The sequence below is a fragment of the Rhinolophus hipposideros genome (assembly GCF_964194185.1).
Source record: "Rhinolophus hipposideros genome assembly, chromosome: 10".
Taxonomy (NCBI): Eukaryota; Metazoa; Chordata; class Mammalia; order Chiroptera; family Rhinolophidae; genus Rhinolophus; species Rhinolophus hipposideros.
This window is the reverse complement of record NC_138056.1, coordinates 57,986,983-58,008,157: the sequence shown is the minus strand read 5'-3', so window position 1 is coordinate 58,008,157 and position 21,175 is coordinate 57,986,983. Positions and strand designations below refer to the sequence as shown.

General features: G+C 39.4%; 1 protein-coding gene across 1 annotated transcript in view; it reads right to left on the bottom strand.

Annotated features, from left to right (window-relative positions):
* Nucleotides 1–1,331: 1,331 nt before the first annotated feature.
* CCDC81 (coiled-coil domain containing 81) overlaps nucleotides 1,332–21,175 on the bottom strand; it is a 31,052-nt gene continuing 11,208 nt past the window's right edge. The window contains exons 5-15 of the mRNA XM_081063323.1: nucleotides 20,076–20,155; nucleotides 18,316–18,437; nucleotides 16,710–16,833; nucleotides 14,264–14,357; nucleotides 13,711–13,857; nucleotides 12,958–13,062; nucleotides 10,723–10,895; nucleotides 9,489–9,567; nucleotides 9,037–9,257; nucleotides 3,978–4,103; nucleotides 1,332–1,745 (exon numbers count right to left, since the gene is read on the bottom strand). Coding sequence (XP_080919449.1) covers nucleotides 1,604–1,745; nucleotides 3,978–4,103; nucleotides 9,037–9,257; nucleotides 9,489–9,567; nucleotides 10,723–10,895; nucleotides 12,958–13,062; nucleotides 13,711–13,857; nucleotides 14,264–14,357; nucleotides 16,710–16,833; nucleotides 18,316–18,437; nucleotides 20,076–20,155 — 1,413 coding nt within the window. The 3' untranslated portion in view covers nucleotides 1,332–1,603. The remainder of the gene's footprint in view (nucleotides 1,746–3,977; nucleotides 4,104–9,036; nucleotides 9,258–9,488; nucleotides 9,568–10,722; nucleotides 10,896–12,957; nucleotides 13,063–13,710; nucleotides 13,858–14,263; nucleotides 14,358–16,709; nucleotides 16,834–18,315; nucleotides 18,438–20,075; nucleotides 20,156–21,175) is intronic.

The following is a 21,175-nucleotide window of genomic DNA, read 5'->3' as shown; positions in this document are numbered from 1 at the left end:
CTAGTCACGCATCACCTCTGCCCTGCACAACAAGGACTCAGAAGGCAGGCAGAGACAGATGACCTCTTGGTTTCCAGGTCACCAAATCAGCTTGTGCTTGCCATGCCGTCAGTACCGATGGTGATAAATTATAAGTGCAGTTCCTACAGTAAAAAATGTCTATAAAGTTAAATCTGTTCACCTAAACATATCAAAATTGCATAGAGTATTTTTTCTTTAACAAAGCCATCTATATTTTTTTAAAAAATTAATACAACACTATTCTAGTAATTTATTATATATTAGAGACAGAGAAATACTCCAATGGTGTAGCAGGTATGGACTTCAGGCAAGTCTGGCGGTCCTGGGGAAAGGCTATTGTTTTAAATATTGGTTGGTAATGACTGGACCAGCATGAGTGATCTTCTGAGGAAATGGGTGGAAGTGGCAATGTTGGAAGCTTTAGGGGAGAGGTTCCAGACAATTCCAGTCACCAGCTGACATACTTATTTACACAGAAAAAGGTAAGACTCGCAACAAAATTTGTCCACTATCAATTTGAGTAAGTACTTTAACTGTTCAGGGCTCAAATGTTCCTATTTTGTACTTGTAGTAGGGAAAAACAATATTTTAGATTTCTCCCCACGTATACTTTCCCCCCATTTTCTAAGAAAGATGTGGCAGGCAGAAAGCAAACAGTCATGGGACTCCCCAGCTTTTGTATTTCAGAAATCTAGACTTCACTCTATTTTGTTAATTGTTTTACCTGAGTTTGGTAAGACAAGGCAGGGAGAGGAAAGATAAAGGGTGAACATAAAACTTTTTTTGAAAAAAGTTTTTGGTTGGGAACACCTACACCTTAACTGAAAATCAGTCTTTTGACAGGAACCTATTCCTCTTCCACAGCACGTACAGCTTAAGAATGGATGCAGTGTAGCAATGAGAGAAGGCTGTGGCACCTGGTAGGCCAGCCGGACTCCCCTCACAGTACACACTTATCAAACAACAAACCTACTCTCACAGTGTAGAAATGGCTGGACAATGGAACGGTAGACCAGAAGGTCACCAAGAGAATGATATCCCCTGAGGGCCCAACAAAGTCCCAGGTGTGTCATCAACCGGAAAACTCAGGAAGCATTCCTCTGATCACCTGAGGGAAACAGCCTAACCTACTTCTGGGATGTTCACACATCCAGTCCTCTGGAAAAATCTAGGGCTGAGGGAAGGATGGTAAAACTTAGCATTATGAATTGTTATACGCAGTCCGGCATGTAGAAAATATTTATTATGACATTATTCATTATAGATGAAGAAAAGCTATCGTTTCTTACACAAAATCACAAAGGGGGTGTCAGGGCTAGGTCAGCAGCAGCCCAGCAGCCAGAGTGAAGCAGGGTCCCATCCTCAGCCCTGATGGCGGCAAGGTTCTATAGGGGTGGGCAGAAGATGGGGGGAGAAACTGTCTTCATAAATTCATTAAGCAGTTAAAAAGCAATCTCCCAAAAGCACCAAAACCACACAATAAATGTTTTTCCTCTAAAGTACAAATGTATAGCTTCACTATCACCCCCAAACATTAAAATAATAACAACTTTCCCCAGGAAACGCAGGTCCAAACTGGATTTCACACAAACAAGGAGGAGCCATGCAGGTGCTTGTTCAGGGGCCACAGGTTGCTCTCACTCCTGTGGGAGGGGCACCTCTGGCACTGCTTGCAACGTCGATACTGCTCACATTGGTCCAGGAGGAAGAGCTTGTCTGACGCACTGAGGAGAAGCGAGGAAAAGAAGCCATCAGCAGGTGCTCCCTGAGTCCTTGCTGGGGCCTAGTTTCCAAGCCAGTGCAGTGGGAGGGACACAAAAGAAAAGTAACACCTTGTCCCTGCCCTCCAGGACTTACTACCCACCTGTCGCCTCCCACCTGCAGTTTCTCCCTCTCCACGCTGCTACCTGCAGCTCACTCCAGCTCAGCTTGGCATCTCCTGCTTCCAAACCTCCAATGTCTCCTCCTTCCCCAGTAAATAAAAGGCTCTGAGTCACAACAGTCCAGCCCCCTCCCCAACCACAGCTACCCAAACCCTCAGAGAACACATAACCTGCCCAAAGTCACCCAGCCAGCGAATGGTGGCTCCAAAGCCTCTGTGCTTGCTGCTTTGCCACGCGAATGCACCTGTACCTCGCAGGCTCCCAGGAGACAGTGTTTGAGAGGACACCAGGTCATCAAGCTGCTGGTTAACAGTTAACAACCCAGCAGCCAGCGAAGAGGAGACTTACAATAAAACGTCTCAGGAGGCCTGAGGCCTCTGGAGAGTAACAGACAGGCCAGGGAGTGGAGACCAAGAGGAAGAAGACAAAAGAGGCTCGAAGCAGAGATGAAGGGACGGCAGTGACTGATTTTCCACTTGAACAATTTTTCTTGATGATACAAGCTAGTGCCTACTTTGTTCCCCTACCCTCTCAAAATTTCTCGTACATGGGTGAAATTCTGTAAAAAAAGGAGCATCACAGACAGCCATAAAAGGAGGAAAACACAAAACCAATCTTGGCAGTGGGCAGGAGAAGACCTACTTGGCTTGCCTTGGTAATAGTACAGAGTATCATGTGCTAACTGCATCCATCTGAACCTTGTTTTTGATTTTGCTTTGTTTTCTTTTTAACACCAACCAATTCCTCCTTCTTCCCTGCAGCCTACTGAAGTCCCCTTGGCCTAGGTCTTCAGGACAAGGTCCGCTCTGCCATGTCTCTGGAGAGGCTTCGTTATCCTCACTCAAGGTTATTACCTGTGTCTCCTCTATCCTTGATCACGATGCTGGCCAAGCATTCTCCCGAAATCCAACTAAAATCTGCCTGGCATTAATCTCACTGCTTTCTCCCAACATTGAGAGAATGGCTTGAAATCGCCAACTCCCCTTTCCCTTCCTCTTCCAAACAACCAACCAACCAAACAACCCTACTTCCCCTTTGGAACCTATTTTCAATGGCATCCCTTGTACTTTCATAGTCACAAAATATGGGTTCTCCCCATTAGAAAGACAAGCGAGAAATGCCTGCAAAGAAAATCTAAAAGGAAAAGGAGTTACAGATCAAGAACCATTGTAACACGTTACCCATGATAAAAATTAGTTGATAATTAGCAATTTAAAATATTATATTGGTATATTCCTGTTTGATAACATTTGATTATATAAGATTAGTCTGTTTCTTCAAGGTTTTAACATTCTATGAAATCATACTTTACATTTGTAAAGTGTTGTAATTTTTTTAAATGTAATACTCTTCCACCTCCTTATTTGATCTCAAAAACAAACCCCTCTATTAAGCTAAGTCAGGCAAGTGTTTACTTTCTCCATCTTACAAATAAGAAAAGTAAGACAAAACTATGACCTGCCTTTCCAAAGTTCGTGTCAATGTTCGAAGCCCTGAGTAGATGCCTTGACTCTAGAATGGTAAATAGATAGCTCCTGGAGAGGGGACAGGGATATCATAACACATTTCAGGAGGGTGTTCTTGGTTGGTTCCATAATGGGCTTCTCACTTTTCCAGATGCCAAACTTACCCACAAACCCTTGACTCTGCTCTTAAATGACCGTGCTGTAAGCCTTGGATGTGTTCGTATGGAAATTCACTCTCCCTACTTCCAACTAGTTATTTTCCACGAGAATTCCCACCCTCCTCCTCCCCCCACGCCTCTACATCCTCCACAAAAAGAAAGCTGCCCTATGCAGAGGCAACGCTTAGGGAAGAGATGGCTACTGTATAACATACCACACAGCATTCTCCAGTCCCATATTCATAACAGACATTTCTAATACATCACAGCCGTTTTTCCCACTGGACCCAGAATTCTTTTCTCCACAGAGTTCTCTAGGCAGACACTACTAAACACCTGGAGTTGGCACTTGAAACCTATCTGCCATCCCAGGATTAGATGAAAGTGAACAAGGAGCAGAGGGGATTTGCTTTGCAAACAAAGAACTTTTGGATCCAACCCGGAATTACCGTTGGAAAGTCTTCTCCTCCAGGTCCCGCTGCCTCTTCATTGCAGCACTCCTTTCCCAGTCCTCCTGTAAGCTTTGCTTCATTCTGTTCGTTCGCTCCAGCTCAGCATTTCTCTCTGCCAAGTGCCTACAGAGAAAAGAATACTCCGATTCCATTCACAATACTGGGAAGGGTGTGCACCAACCTTCACAGCCCCATTCCTTTTATGGTAAATTAAACAAAAACCTCTGGCTTTGTTCACTACTCTTTGAAATATACTAAAAGTCATGAACACTGTAAAAAACAGAGAGAAAAATCCTAGCTCTCAAATAATTTATAGGTCTAGGACTTTTCGTCTTCAATTCTGATTTAAGTGATTAGGATTGAAAACTTTCTAATTAGCAAATTCAGCCTTTAAAGCCATTATTTTCCTTTAAGGCTAATTTAACTGATCTGACGAATCATCTCAAATGGATTTCCAATACTTTATGTTTCTTTCCTTGTATTCCAGCCTCTCAGCTGTCAGTAATCAGCCTACCAGTTGCTACAGGCATTTTACAAGACAAAGTAGACAGGCATAAAAGAAGAAAAGAAACAGAAGTGACTGGGCAAAAGAAAATGAAATCGAGAAAATATCTAACATTGTGAAGAAGGTAGGGAAAAAAAGGAGCAGTTTTTGAAGGACATATCTTTAAAGACTATAACATAATCTCTCTCTCTCCACGTACAATGTCCCGATATTCCCAATGTTAAGTCCTTCTATTACACGTCTCCAAACACGTAGTCACTGCGGTTGTGAATCACCTTAAACCTGGTTCAAATTATTTATTTGAATTAGTTATTGTCTATTTCTTGCCAAACTGAAACTCTTACCATCAGTTCTCAATAAACTCTAGAAGAGACTTCCCGAAATGAGACCCTTGACTTAGCCTGTTCTGAAGGGCTTCGTGTTACAGACAGCAACCACCACTAGGAGTCAGGATGCACCAATAAAAATCAATAATATGGGCCAGCCAGGTGGCGCAGGTGGTTGGAGCACCTTGCTCCTAACGCCAAGGTCACCGGTTCGATTCCCACATGGGCCAGTGAACTGCCTCCTCTACAGCTAAGATTGTGAACTGCCCTGGGCTGCTGAGTGCTGCCGCGGGCTGCTGTGTGAGATGACGGGCGACAGACTGCCTCAGCCAGGGGGAGCGCAAGGCTCATAACACCAGCATGGGCCAGGGAGCTGTGTCCTACACAACTAGACGGAGAGACAACGGCTTGAACCGGAGTGGGGGTGAGGGAGGCGGAAGAAGGGGAAAAAGTCAGTAATATGCTCTGCGCCGATTCACATTTCCTAAAACAGCCTGGCCACATTTTCCTCGAACTAGCCTTAGTTCAACAGCTACTATGCAGTCATTATAAAGATCAAATGAAATAATATACAGAAAGGGCCAATGCCTATCCCACAATGGAAGCTCAATGACTGAATGGTACCTGTCGTGCAGGACGTCCGGCGGGGTCTCTGCTCCCGCTCCCCTCATAAGAACGCAGGACATGGTGAGGCCAAAAAGGAACACCCACGGAGCCATAGGTAGGGGAGTCAAACCAATATATTCTCGCTGGCGGCTGGGCTGGAGACACAGGAAGCAGGATCTCCACAGCTAGGGGAGTCTGCAACCCGCCGTCCTAACAGCAGTCTGCGCTTGCCAGCCACCATCTTCTTGCTAGCCCCATTTTTTCTCTCTTTTGCTAGCGTAGCCACGGCAGTTATGTTAATGGCCAGTGGCTCACTGGTTACAGCTGACGGCCAACTAGCCACAGCTGATGGCCAGCCAATCACAGTCAATGGCCATTTACTACCTGAGCCAGCACCATTCTATGTGAGGCCGAGAGCCTGGAAACTGCTTTTTGGGGTTCTGTCCCCACTGTACCTATTTTTTTTCATAACTTCTTTCTTTTCATAGTTTTTTAATTGTAGTAAAAAACAAAACACATAAAATTAGCCATCTTAACCACTTTTAAGTGTACAGATAGTGTTAAATATGCTAATATCATTGTGCAACAGATATCCAGAACGCTTTTCACCTTGCAAAACTGAAACTCTATACCCATTAAACAACTCCCCTTTTTTCCCTCGCCCTGGCCTCTAGCAGCCATCATTCTACTTTGTTTCCATGAATTTTACTTCTCTAAATACCATATATAAGTGGAATCATATAGTATTTGTCTTTTTGTGACTGGCTTATTTCACTTAACATAAAGTCCTCAAGGTTTATCCATGTTGTAGCATGTGTCAGAATTTCCTTCTTTTTTAAGGCTGAATAATAATCCATTGTATGTGTATTCCACATTTTGTTTATCCATTCATCTGTGGTTGAACATTTGGGTTTCTTCCATTGCTCGGATGCTGATATGAACATAAGTGTGCAAATATCCTTAAGATCCTGCTTTCAATTCTTTTGGATATAAACCCAAAAGTCAAATTATTGAATCATATGGTAATTCCATTTTTAATTTTTTGAGGAACCGCCATACCATTTTCCATAGTAGCTATACCAATTTACATTTTTACCAACAGTGTTCTTCACACCCTTGCCAGCACTTATTTTCTGTTTTGTTTTTGTTTTTGATAGTAGCCATCCCAATGGGTATGAGATAATCTCTCTCTCTCTCTCTCTCTCTCTCTCTCTCTCTCTCTCTCTCTCTCTCTCTGTCTCGTTTTAGTTTTCTTTATTTTTCCCCTTTACAACATATCATATTTGCATTTAATTGTCTACCACTAAATAAACTATTTTCTTCCTTTCTAATCTTTTGAATAGTCTAAAAGAAATATCTGTTAAATGCTTCATGGTGTGTGTAGTTGTAAGAAAAATCTATAATTGTTCTTGATTTGGATATTTTATAAGGCAATCAAACCACAGACACTATAATACAAGATAAAAGATAACACATTTTATCTTTGCATTTGTGAAATCTTATTATACTGTTCTGAAAAATGTATAAATGTTTTCTTTTCATAAGACCCTAAAGAAAAAAAAAGATAGCCATCTTATCTATATTTATATCCATATCTATATATCTATGAGTGGAATTAAATTATGAATGGAATTAAATTATTAAATTGTATAATATAAAAAACATTTTAAATCTCCCTTTCCTCCTACATTGCCATCTTTATTCACTGGAGTGGAAAATTGCTGTATCTCAGGTTCATATAGTAAATATCCAATAAAACATGAAAATCTCTTATCTTGGAGAGGGAAAAGTATAGTTAAATGCTAAATGACCTCTACTTCAAACAATGCAAACGCTACTGCTGATGGTTGAATAAGGCTCACCCGCACACATTTCATAAAACATAAAAACCATTTGTTAATGAGCAGCTTTCATTTTGATTTGTAATTCCCTAATGATTAGTGATGTTGAGCATATTTTCATATGTTTTTTGGCCATTGTTATATTATTTTTGAAAAGATATGTTAAAAAGTTAGTTTAATTTAAATACCCAGGAAGAAAATGAAGTGGGTCTAGAGAGGAGACGAGTGTTCTCACAAGACTACTGTGTTTCCCCGAAAATAAGACCATGTTTTATATTAATTTTTGCTCCAAAAGACACATTAGGGCTTATGTTTAGGGAATGTCATCCTGAAAAATCATGTTAGGGCTTATTTTCCGGTTAGGTCTTATTTTCAGGAAAACATGGTAACTATCAGTATTTGGTAATATTTAAAAAGTGTCATACATTATACTTGAAACTAATATAATATTGTATGTCAACTGTAATTGAAAAATTAAAAATTAAAATAAATTAAATGTGTCTTACACTTGATCTGGCAACCCAACTTTTAGGAATTTATGTAATAGAAACCAAAAAAAGTATAAATTATATATAAAACCAGTATATATTGAAAATGTTTAATGCAGTATTGGTATTATAGCAAAATATCTGGAAACAAAATGATGTTTATTAATAGTACAAAAGTTAAATTATAGCAATCCATACTGTAGATATTGCGCTGTTATTAAATGGTAACAATGAATTTCATATATAGGTACTGACATGAATATAAATTAATGGCACATTATAAGATTAAAAAAAGGTTGGGTTGCAGAGTAATGCATAAGAGCTCACAGGTCTCATTCCCATTTATAAAAATGGAAAGAAAAAAATACATGTGCATGTTGTTTGAATATATTTGTAAAGAATAGGAAAAAATGTGGAAGACTACATATTAACCTTAACACGGACTACTTGGTGGGGGAAATTATTAATCTTTCTTTAATCTCTCCACTAACTGACATTTAATCAGATTGAATTGTTTTTGGTTTTGTTTTAAATAAAAGCAGAAAAGTTTAAAGAAAAAAGTGGAAAATACTTCAGCGAGCCTGTTTAGATCACACAGACTAGATTATTCCCTTTGGAAAAATATGATCTTCAATTTGCCACACAAACACCTAAGATCACATTTTGACATGGACCAGAGGGCAGAAAGCTGGAAAAGATAAGAGAAGTAAGAAAATCTGGAGTAACCCGTAAAGGATATAGAAACAGAAGACAGGAGTCTGACACATACAGAAAGGGGAATCTATAACCAGAGTTTCCACAAGAGAGAGATACCCAAATAAAGACCACAGCTCCCATTTGTTCAGAGCTTTGTTGTTTCCAGAAATGCTCCCACACACGTAATCTCATTGAAGTCTCATAGTAAGGATAGGTAGGGCAGGTATGACTATCCTTACTTTTCATAGGAGGAAAAGAGGGCTCAAAGACACCATGTGTGATTTGGCCCAGGTCATACAGCTTGGAAGTGACAGAGTTTAACCATAGTGGTGTTTGTTAATAACTTTTCTTCATAGGGTGAATTGTGAGAACTAAACGAGATGAAGCAGACAAGCTTAGAACAATACTTGGCACATAGTAACTCCTCAGTGTGCTCACTATTATTATTGCTTCTCTGCTGGAGAGAGAGAGAGAGAGAGAGAGAGAGAGAGAGAGAGAGAGAGAGAGAGAGAGAGAGAGAAGGGGGGGCGGGGAATAGGGGAGAGGAAGAAGAAAGCAGGAGGAGGAGGAAAAAGAAATTACTGGGTCACTTACTCTTCTTTTGTTCTCTGAAGCATCAGCAAATCCCACTTCTGCTCCCTCAGTTGGCGCAGGATGGCTTTTCTCTTGTGGTTAGCAGCTGCCTCCAGCTGGTGCTTCATGTAACTCTTTTCTCGCTTTCGCTTTTCCTCCACCAGCTCAGCCCAATTCTTACCAAAGATGGGCTCAAAAGAGTCTGGATCAGACATGGGCAGCTGGGAGTGTTTGTTCTTTATCTGAATCAGGGACACACATAATGCAGATTACAATTATATCTGGGAATAAACTTTATGCACAAGGCTGTAGCACAGTAAAACCCCAATACCTTAGAGGAAGGAAGGACTGGGGAGCTCAGAAACCACCAGATGGGTAACACATAAGGGGATTCATAACATACAGTATTTATACACCTTTTAGAGTGCTGCTGAAGTACTGCACAATTTTAAAACTCATCATTGGTCACATACCTGGGCATCCAAAGCTTTCTTGTAACATTCTATTTCTTCCATCTTGTCTTTTATATATCTAGCTCTTTGTGCAGCAAGTCTGGCAGTAAAGAAGAAGAGAAGGTGGGGACAAAGTTTGTTACAGAGTCTTCAGTAATACAGTTTAACATAAAAACACATCTAATAAGTATTAATAGGAATAAGAGCCTGGTAAATAAAAAGTGGTATTTCCTTCTAAGAGCTTTCATTTTATGAAAGAAAATTTTAATCCACAGGTCAGTGAAGAATGTATTGAACACAGCACAGACAGGACAGGTATAATCAGAGGACCAACCATTGTACAAATGCACTTACAACTAAGAGAAGCCCTCCTCCTCCCCCGTGCTTTAAAAAAAGCTAGATAGGAAAAGAGGAAGTATCTGTTAGTTCTATAAAATGATTCATCATAAGATTCCTTTTTAAGAAAAGTGATCTTTCCTATTATAAATTATGATTCTATTACATGCCACCTCCAAGGAACCCACATGATCAAATACATTTTACAGAAACACACTTTTTTGCTCACAGATACTAGCTTATGATTTGTTTTGGGAGTCTCTCTCACACTGGAATAGCCTCCTTCATTGCTCTCCTAACTACAGCGCCAGGAATATGGCCCCCTTAGGCATGTTTGAACTTTGTGGGCCTTATCCTATCCTGAGCCCCATATCACACAAGCAGGACCAATCAGATTCCCTTCCCTGAAAATTTGGAATTGAGACTAACACTCATCCTCATTTAAGCTGAAATAAAGACAATGCCATTTAAGGAGCTGTGGGTGTGAGCAGAGGGAAAGCTTTTATTACATGGCTTTTTAGTCCCATACTTTCCTACCCTCAGGTAACATAGGACACCCCTATATACTTATAATAAAACCCCAGCTTTGCCTTGACATCACCTGGAAATAGCCTGAAATGATGTCCTGTTCAAGACAAGTCCCTTCCGCCATCTACCAGTATTACTGATCACAAAATGATACTCTAGAATTAAAGTAATTATACGTTGGCAATCATTATTATGGTGATCATTATAATAATAATGGCTTTTTCACTTTTTTAATGAAATGTTATGCTACGGTACTGGCTGCTAGTTGAGTTAGTTTGCTCAGTTGGTTACAGTTGTGCTAAACTACCAAAGCTGATTTAATCCCACATGGAAATAAGCTTCACATGAAAATTTCGAATCTGTTTTTCAGAGTGTGTCTAGTTAGACTCACTCCTCTGTGAGTTGCATTTGCTCTAAGTGGTCCATCAACTCTTTGTTTTGTCTTAGTTTGTTTTCCTTATCCCGTCTGTTATCCATTTGTTTCAGGAGACTCTGCAAATATTCCTCTTGCTTTAAAGCATTAATCTCAGGACTGAATGGCCGTTTATCAAATAGAAAGGATTTCTAGAATGAACGAGAAGCAATTTATTTATTCTAGAATACCGAAAAGCAACAAAGAACAAAAGTAAAAATGCAGACGACTAAAATCCATCAAAAAGTGTGGATTAATTTATAATATTTGCCCCATCCTCAACACATTAAGCACTTAGTGTTCAGATAACCCAGAGCATTTTGGAAGGCAACTGGACTTTCAGATGGTTGGAGGTGGGGGACAAAGGAGGAGGAATGTGGAATCCCTCCTAATTATGAGGTGTGGCCACTGTCTGGCTGGCGACACCACTTAATATAATGGGAAGGCTGAGAAGGGGAATTAAAAGGTTGAGGAGGGGAATTAAAAGTTCTGTTTTGGTATTTTTAATTTTAAGATATCTACAGATATACCAAAGAAGAGACACTAAGTGGGCAGTAATAAATATAATCTGGCATTTATATTAAGAGGAAAGGCAGATCATGCCTAAATCTTAAAAGCACCATCCTCTCCCTCCCTCCGTCTCTCCCTGCTGGCCCTGCCTGGAAGGTTCTTCCTCCATTCACTTCTTTACCTAATTCCTGTTTCCTAGGAAGTCTTCCCAGATCTCTGGTCTGGGTTAAGTGACTCTTTTTTTTTTGCTCACATAGTGCCTTGTTCAACAACTTATCAATGTAGACTACACTCTTGTCTCTTTCAATCTGTCTCCCCCACTACTCTCTTTTGACCTCTTTAGAAAGGAACCTTGTCTTATTCATCTTTGTATCTCTAGCTACCAGTAAAATGGCCAGCATGTAGGAGTTGATTAATAAATGTTTAATGAATAAAGAAAATACATTTTATTATATTTATGACCAGAGTGTCAAGTCTGATAGATAGTAAGTCTGATAGATACTATCTACCACCTAGATAATAAGGTGAAAGGAAAAAGATTCAGGCAGAAATAAAAATAAGCACATAATTCCTGAAAACATTAAGTGACAAAACAGGTGGCTCATCTCCATCTGAAGCTGGGTTTCTCAAACTTAATGCACCTACAAATCACCTAAGTATCTTACTCAAATGTAGATTCCCATTCTGGAGGGCTGGGGAGGGGCCCTAGATTCTGCATTTCCAGCAAGCTCCCAGGTCATGCTGGTTCTCTTTCCATCAGCTGTTTGTGGGGGGCAGGACGTTAGTATATTGCCCCCTACCACCTATCCCAGGTCCTGGTTGAGAATTTCTACCATTAGCAAGCACTGCAGTGGCTAAGGAACTGTACTGTGAACAGTGTGAAGGCAGACACTGGACAAGTCCTGCCCTAGGAGGAAGCTTCAACCTTGCATAACCCACTTTTCACCTCTGCCACTTAAAAACCGACACAACTTGCCAGACAGTGTGAACGAAAACGAGGCCATGTACTACATCTGACGAGCTCAGGGTGGGGCCACAGGGCAGGCCTTATAAACTTGGTGACCAAAAGTTACTACACGGGACGGTCTGATCACAAATTCCTAACTGGGCAGGTGGTCACATCCCAGGCCTATAGCTTCCTTAGCAAAGGTCAACCTTTACCTTAATTAAGAGAGCTCTGTCCACTCTTTTTATACATCTAGGATAATGTACCTTTGAAATGTCAGAGTAATTTTCTTTTCCTACCCCTCCAAGGCACCACTGTAGGCACCAGAGCAAAAGACCACAGAACCCCTTATACCATCTCTATGTGCTGTAAATGTTAATTATTGACTATCCTGTACCCACCAATGTAAAAAGAAGTATATATTTCTCCATTTTGCCTTTTATCAAATCCCAGAGACTTCCCCACTTTGCTTTCTCCCGCCTCCCTTATCTACCACCAATGGATTTGATGTAACCCTCCTTACGTTCTCTCCTTTGATTATAATGTATAAAATAAGCTGCAAAAACTACCAATGTCTGGAGCATTTTTTCAACCCGCTGAGATTTTGCTTCCAGACACATCCTCAAAATTTGGGCTCAAATAAACTCTTAGAACACTTTTCTATAGACTGGACATTCTTTCGCTGACAACAGAGAGTGGATCCAAATAATCACAGATGGGGAAGGTATTCACAGTAGAAATTCTGAAAAGACCCTTACATAAAATTGAGGTTTCTCCTTCTTGTGGTTTCTCATAGCGTCGGCAACTCCAAGATTATAGGCAGCATTTTTTTGATTCTGTTGTCTAATAGCCAGGCTTCTCATCTTTGGGGGGAAAAGCGTATATTGAAACAGAGCCTTTAAAAAATTTAGTTCTATTACATAAAACTAATCCAACCAAGGTAGAAACCTGCCTTTTGGAGGCAGTGGTAATTCCTGATATCATCATAGATTTATAAAAGCTGTTCTTGGGCTTCAAGCAACACCTCTACAGGGACCATAAGGAGGAATGGAAGACTTTGTAAGTGGTTACCTGATACCACAAATGCGGGAGAGGGCAACAGGGTCAATTATTGGAGGCTACAGAAATCTGGACAGTGCAAATGTGAAGGCACCATTCTGTCTTTGCTTCTTGAGATAGGCCATGAATTTGAAGGAAGCAGCCTGACCAAGATTATATTTTACCAGAAATCAAAAATAAAGCCATATAAATCCAGGAATTCCACCTTTAACACTCAGTCCATATGGGGGGAGAAAATCAGCGATATGTACAAACATTTAGCTGCATGAATATTCTAACGTTGTTTATTAATAGTGAAAAAGTGGACCCAACCTAAGTTTCAGACCTCAGTAAATAAGTAAATGATTAAATATGCTATAGTACAGACAGATGATGGAATATTTTGAATGGCATTTTATAATTGTGTTCTACTGTCCCATGTTAAACACTCTTTAACTGAAGTGTTCAACTACCTGGGATTTGAAGAGAGCTTCTTTATCTTTCAGTATTTGATATTGCTGTGTGAGCTGCTCATCTTCTATCTCTTTCCTCCTCCTCTCTTCACTGAGGAACAATGGGGAATTTCGTTGAGCTCGTTGCACACAGACATAACACAGCTCCTACAATACCAAGTTTTACAACAAATTAATTTTTTCCTTTTCTTTTTTTGCCTTCACATTCCCTTCACAAGCTCTCCAAAAGCTGAGGATATCAAGAAGCATACATTATAAAAGGATATGTTAATGACAATTAGCAAAGTGGGCCTCACAAATATTCAAAAGGATTTACTGAAACTCTCATTTGATCAGAAGTATCTATAGCAACCGAAAATTAGTAAGAGATTTCCCAACCCTATTTCTGTTAACTAATAGATTTTGACTAGTAGATAGATTTTTCACAGTCCGATTTGGGGTCCTGAATACTTAAGCCATACTCATATATTAAAGAAAGAGCAATTCCAAGAGCTCTCGTTAAGAAACAGAAGGAAGATTCTGTTTGGGTTTTATCTGTCTGAAGAAACTGTACCTGGCCTGCCTGATGATGATCGTGACAAGAAGTAGCTGGAGAAATTTTAGGCTTTATTTCATTGTCATTTTTCAGACATCCTGGAGATGATAAGCTATAAAAAAAATGCAACATTAATTAATGTTTAATACAGTCTGACATCTACAGCAATGATAATTTTAGAGGCAAGTGTAACAGAAAAAAGAATATCTCAGTGGTTTTCTTCAAAGTGTATGTATAGAGGTTAAGAGCCTATGCCCTGTATCAGATAAAACTGGGTTTGAGCCCCAGATTTTTTTGCCGTAAGCTGACTGGCATTAGACAAGCTGGGCAATCTTGCCAAGTGTCAGTTACCAATTCTGTGAAATTGGGATAAAATGTATTCATTCTACAAAAACGTTTGGAGTGCTTGCTATGTACATTGTTCTCTGTATGGAAGGTGCAATGAAGAACAAAACACACACACACACACAAATCCCTGTCTTCATGGAATTAACATTCTCCTGGGGACAGATGGCCAATAAACAAGATAAATAAGTGAATTACATGGTATGATCGATGGTGATCAGTGCCATGCGATGCTGAAGGAATGGAGTATTAAATCATAAATAGAATGGCCTGGAAATTCTCACCAAGAAGGTGACAGATGAGTAAATACCTGAAGGAAATGAGGCAAAAATAATAAGAGATACCTGACTTTAAAAAAAAGGCATCCCAGGCAGAATAAATGAGGGCAAAGTCCTTGAGGTGGAAGCATGCCGTGCTCAGTGTGACTGGAGGGAGTTGCGTAAGTGGGATAAAAGGAGAGAGACGGGGATTAGGCAGGATCCTTGCCGGCCATCGTAATGTCTTCGGCTTTTGCCCTGGGTAAGAAAGGGAAGCCACCGAGGGGGGTACAATGTCCAGTACTAGCCGAGGACAATGTCCAGTATTAGCAAAGCTATAGAGAAGACAGCAGGCCCTCATATGATTGCTACTGGAAAGATAATTTGGTATAATCTTCCTGAAGATAATTGGTAATGTGCATCAAAGGCATGAAAAATGGTCTCATCCCTTATTGCTAAAGTTGATTTTAAAGTTTTTATCCTATACGATATTCAGATGTGTATAAAGAATGATGTTTAACTAGATTTATCACAATATTATCATAATATAAAAAAATTAAAATCATCTAAATATTCAATAGGAGGTTAGTTAAACAAAAGTTTTAATCAATGAGATGATATGTAATCATTTGTTTATGTTTTAGAATATTTAAAGCCATGGGGCTCTTCTTCACTTATTGCTAAATGTAACAAAGTTTTATTAAAAATGTGTGCCTACAAGTATATTGCAGTATAAATACATGTATTAGGTTCGTGCAAAAGTAATGGCAGTTTAAAAGGTTAAAAATTGCAAAAACCATGATTACCTTTGCACCAACCTAATATATATTGCATGTGCATTAAAATGAAGAATATGTACCATAATGTCAAAGAAACTTTCCTCTATTTAGTGGAATTATGGGTGATTTTTTTATATCCTTTGCTTTTTCTCATTTATTCAAAATTTCTGTGATAAACATGTATGACTTCAGTAATCAGCACAAAAAAAAACAAAACAAAACATGTTTTGGTCAACTTCTATAGGAAACCTTCAGTAACAATCCCTAACAATTAATTACTTCTCTGTCTTTGTAGTTTCTGTACTTTCTTTTGTTGTCTTCATGACATGAGTGCATTATTTCTTTAGCATCAGTCTCCCACAAGACTAAGTTTTATGAAAGTAGGTTTATATGTCTTTTATATGTTTTATAGCTCCGTATCTTCAATGTCAAGAAATTTCCTGGCACAGTGGTGCCGATGTTTATTGGATTGAACTAAATTAAAAAAGTACTAGACATATAACTCTCAATCTTTCATAACAGTGAGATTATCTAAAACAAGCATGCTTAGTGTTTTGAACATTTTAGTTATCCAGAGTACGTAAATCACACATATGATAGCTGACACATTGTGACAAATTAGTAAACTGAAAATTGACAGCACAATACAAAGTACATTAAGGTACTCAATAAATACTTGAGTAATTTGAGGTCTTAAAAAGTATCCTACTCAAAGGGAGAAGAAGGAAATACAAATTTGTGACGTAACATAACAAAAAGAAGACATGGCCATCATAAATTGCAATATATTCATTCATTCAAAGAACATTTATTGAATACTAGCCATCTTTGGAAAAACTGCTTTCCAATTTGATCTAAACATGAAATTGTGTCATATCATAATATCCAAGCACTCGAAAAACAATGAGGGAAGTTTTCCCAAATCCAAAAGGAAAGTTAGATGTTTCCTCCTCTGTGCTGTTTTATCCCACTGAATGTATCACTCTCTGTATGGCTCTTTCCCACTAGATCACGAGTCCTACTCATGTTCATTATCCCCATCACCTAGCATAAAGTGCAACAGGAAAAATATCAATGCATTACCTTTCAGGGTTCACATTCTTCCCACTATTCCCACTCTGCTCAAATTTATTTGGCAAGTTGATGCCAGTCACTTTGGCAGAGGAGACAGCTTGTCTATCTTGAAGTCCTTTGGGTGATAAGATCTCTGTAGAATGAATGAAAGTGAGTTCACTGTCAACTTTCGATGGGTGGTTCGTACTTAACATAGATTTTTAAAACTCATAATTTTACCAGGAAAATTTTTCACCTAAGATGTACTTTCTTAATGTTCAATTATTGTCCCTTATCCTAGTGTGGTTTAAAAATATTTTTACTATATACTTAATATATGCAAAACATACATGGCTGGGTACTTTAGAAAATACGAGGAGGCAAGTCTTTTTGCCCTTAAAGATCTTTCAATAGATACAGTTGGAGAGAAAAATAAGATATAAACAAAAAACATGAGAACTCCCGTGTGTGGACATCTTAATACGTGCCAACAGTGCTAGGTGCTTTATACACGTTGCATAAATAGCAACTCGGGACAATGATGCAAAATGTCTAAATCCCAAACAAATGGTGCCATCTTTAAGTGTCTGACATGTTCAGAGTAGAGAGAGGCAACTCAGAATCCGGTGATGAAAGAACTGTTCGTGGAGGAAGTGAGATGTGAAAAGGGCGCTAAAGAGGATTGGGATAGACTGTAAGAAAAGGAAGGGCATTGCAGGCAGGAGGGGAAAAGTGAACAAAAGCATGAAGTCAGGGGAGGACAAGGCATGTTAGAAGAACATGAATAGACAATTTTGCTCAAAGAAGTCGCCTGTAGGGAACAGGGATAGATGAGGCTAAGGAAATGAAAGGATTTGAATATTAGGCTAAAAGTTTATATATAATCTTATACGCCACATGTCACAAAACCAACATCTACAAGACAATGTTTGCCCATTGACATGTTTTGTTTGGTCCAATCAGCAGTTATTTGTTTTAACGTCAATTAGTTGTGAACATTTAACAACCAGCAGGTTTCACACGTCAAGATCTCTGCTTCTCTTGAAAAATCAGAAAATGTGATACCAGTTGGCTCACAAATCAACAATCTGATAGAGGAACAGTCCTCAGAGGGTAGTCTGGCAACGCCTGCGGATTCCCAGCACCCTTTTAAAAAGTCTTTGAAGTTCTAATTTTCTTCAGATGCTTCAACCAAAACAACACATCACAAATTTATGAAGACATAGATATGAGTATCTTCTATGAAGCCAGATACCTACGATGTAAAATGACCACTCTTCATTTTTCATTAAAATTATTTATGCTAACATGTTTCCCTATCATGTTACATCCAGACCACTTTATGCGTTTACTACCTGCTTGGGCCCTACCGGCCTCTGAGGTTTAACCTCATTTAGCAATGGGGAGCCAGCGAAGACATCATAACCTAAGAGCCTGAGAGTCATAGAGTGGTTAAGGGAAGATACAAGATTCCAGGTATAGGAGATGTTGGTTAAAAGAATACATTCGTGATTGAGTCGTGATTATTCACGAATCTAACGTTATTTACTTTGGGCATAGGAGTTACTAAACAATACAGCTATAATCTGTCACTCAGTAAAGAGTGACAGATTATGCCCAGAAACCATTGGCCTACCTCTGACGCCTTCTTCTTGGTCTGTCTGGTCTTTTAATTTGCTCTTCCTTTGTCTATTCTTCCCACCTTCTTCTACAATGGCCTCCATAGGTGGTTTGTTCTCCATCTCCTGGAGCTCAATCCTAGGAAGAGGCCAAGACGTTTGCCCATTTGGACCTGAATAGGTAGGTGGCTGTGTAAAGTCTCAATTCGGAGAAGCAACCCAGCTGACTCACTGATCCTGAAATAAACCCACTTCTGTCAAGGAGGTGAATGCTTTGATTTGCTGAGTACAAATCACTGAGTCACCATCTTTCAGGATAACTTTGGGGACCAACCAAGACCGTCCTCCTCTCTACTGAGGGTTCAGACGCAGCTCTTATGTAAATTGCTTTATAGGTCTGGATTTTAAGTTTTTCATTTTGGTTTCAGTTTCAATGTGTCTGTCTTTTCTAGTTCTATAACCAGATGCCATTGGGATAATACAGTGAAAGGTAGTGGTAGTTGATGGATAGCCTGGAGGCAAGAATTCATTCATAGCTTGGTAGATAGAGAATGCCCAGAAACCACCATTACTTTCTTCGTTCTTTCTCCTTCCCACTTCTCCATCCTTTCCCCCAGGCAAAAGTGAGGGACTTGCAAAGGCACCATGGGAGAAGGGGTCTGTTCACTTTGTGTATATAGTTGTAGATTTTCTTTGGTCTCAGGTATGGAGTGCTGGGTTAAAGTTTGGGGGGAGGGTACTTCTAGTAAATTCAGGAGCCAAACTTTAAATAAATAAAACACTTACAATTGTTTTGTGTATTTGAGTCCCTGTGTCCATTTGTAGGCTCTCTAATTGACACGGAGGCTCTATTCCTTGACTCCCTGCAATTATTTCCCTCCTAGAGTGCTTAAGCCAAAGTACGTCCAAGAGGACAGCCAACTTTGCCTTTCAAAATATAATTAAATTAAATTAATTTGAATCCATTGATTTATTTTTAACAAGTAAGTCAACATAGTACAATGGAAAGAACATTGTAACAGTCAAGAGCCATGGTTTTACTTCTGGCTTAGCCACTCAGTTGTATGGCCATTTCATCTGCAAGAGGAAGGGGATGGACTAACTACCTGATCTCTAAGGCTTATTCTGGCCTTGTTACTGATTTTGTTGAGGTATGTGTCATTCCAGGAGGGAGTGGTTCCAAACCAACAAACACAAGAGGATGTCACAGACTCAACAAACATGAGAAAATAATACTCTAGGAAGCTGGTTATTATTCCCCAAACTTTCTCCACTTGAAATGCACAGTAGGTAAGGGCACAGAAATTAAGCACTTGATTAAAAGCATACAATGAGTGAATGATGGATACACTGGAAATAAAACGCAAGTCACCTCTTACTCCAGTGCTCTTAAAACTACACCATCTTGCTACACTTGTTTTAAAAAATTTAATTAGAATTAACTTTGCACTTCTATAAAATGCATAACATTATAATACATATCTGAAATGACTGTAGTGAAGATTAAATGCAATTAATATTAAGAAAGTGCTTAATAATATCTGGCAGCTAGAAAGTTCTTCAAAGATAACTAGTATTATTTTTATTCATTACTATTGTTAGCATCATTATAATCATTGTCAGCAGCAGCCACCTATAATACCCACTGCACTCTCGGGGTAAAGCCATTACTGAAAGGAGCATGAGCTACAAAAGGCTGAGAAACACTGCGGAATTAGATCCACAGAGCAGCAAGGATTGCTGGTGCCTGGAGGAACCTGGGAAGTAAAATACTGACCTTGGAAAAGCAACTGCGCTGCTGGGCTGCTTCCTGAAGGTCTCTCTGCTGGATAACACCGAGTCCACAGTGCCAGGCCGCTGGAGGACAGGGACAGAGAAAGATTACACCTGGGCTGTGGTCCAGAACGCAGACAAATCGAAGCTACGGGATATCTCAGAGGCAAGGTGACCGTAATCATCTTCACTGTTATTTTTGTTTTGTGCTGAAAGTCTAGAGCTTAAACTCCAATGAGGAATGACCTCATGTATCAAAATAGTCACAAAGCAATTCCATTGATGCTGCCTTTTCTCAAACTATTTCTTCTTTGGAAACTGCTTTCAGAGTTGATGGCTTCTTTTATCCATCTTTAAGAGGAGAGCTGACTTACTGAGCTCTCAGGAAAATGAGCTAATTCTACTCTTGACCCAAATAACTCTAAAATTGAGCTTTGGATTTTAAAAGAAGGGTTGTGGATTCAGGTGGACTCATGTTCAAATCCCCACACTGCTAACAGCTAAGTAGCTATAGACCCTAGGTATCTGGGGATAATAATCGCAACTAGTTTATAGGAATTTTATGAGGTACTTTATGGAAGTGGCTAGCACACAGTAAGCACTCAATAAATAGCAGCTATTATAATTAATTATCATTACATCATATAATACCATTATTACATTATACTGGTATAGAATAATAGAATTATTATCCTATACTCTATTCAATATTCAAAATTATTCTTTTTGGACGAATGCTATGGCTTACAAGAGGCTTTGAAGGGAATTCACAAAAAAAGAGGTTTTAAAAATGTCTTGAGCGAAGCAGCATCACTGAAATAAGCACACAGCTTCCCAACAGAACTATTCTGAAGGATAGCACTCTGGTTTAAGCTATGAGTCATTTGGGGGGAAAAACAATCACTCTCACCACTTTACAGCTATTTCCCAAAATATGCTTTAGAGATGTTAATGAGCATTGGATTAACCTAAAGTTCCATGACTAAATATACTGAGGCAGTTAAAGTGGCTTATTTCCAGCCAGACTTCTCAGATCCTCTGATATGCGACATGCTTTGTGTATCTGTCCATGAGGGTGATAATAGGCAGCAATTCCCCGTCTGC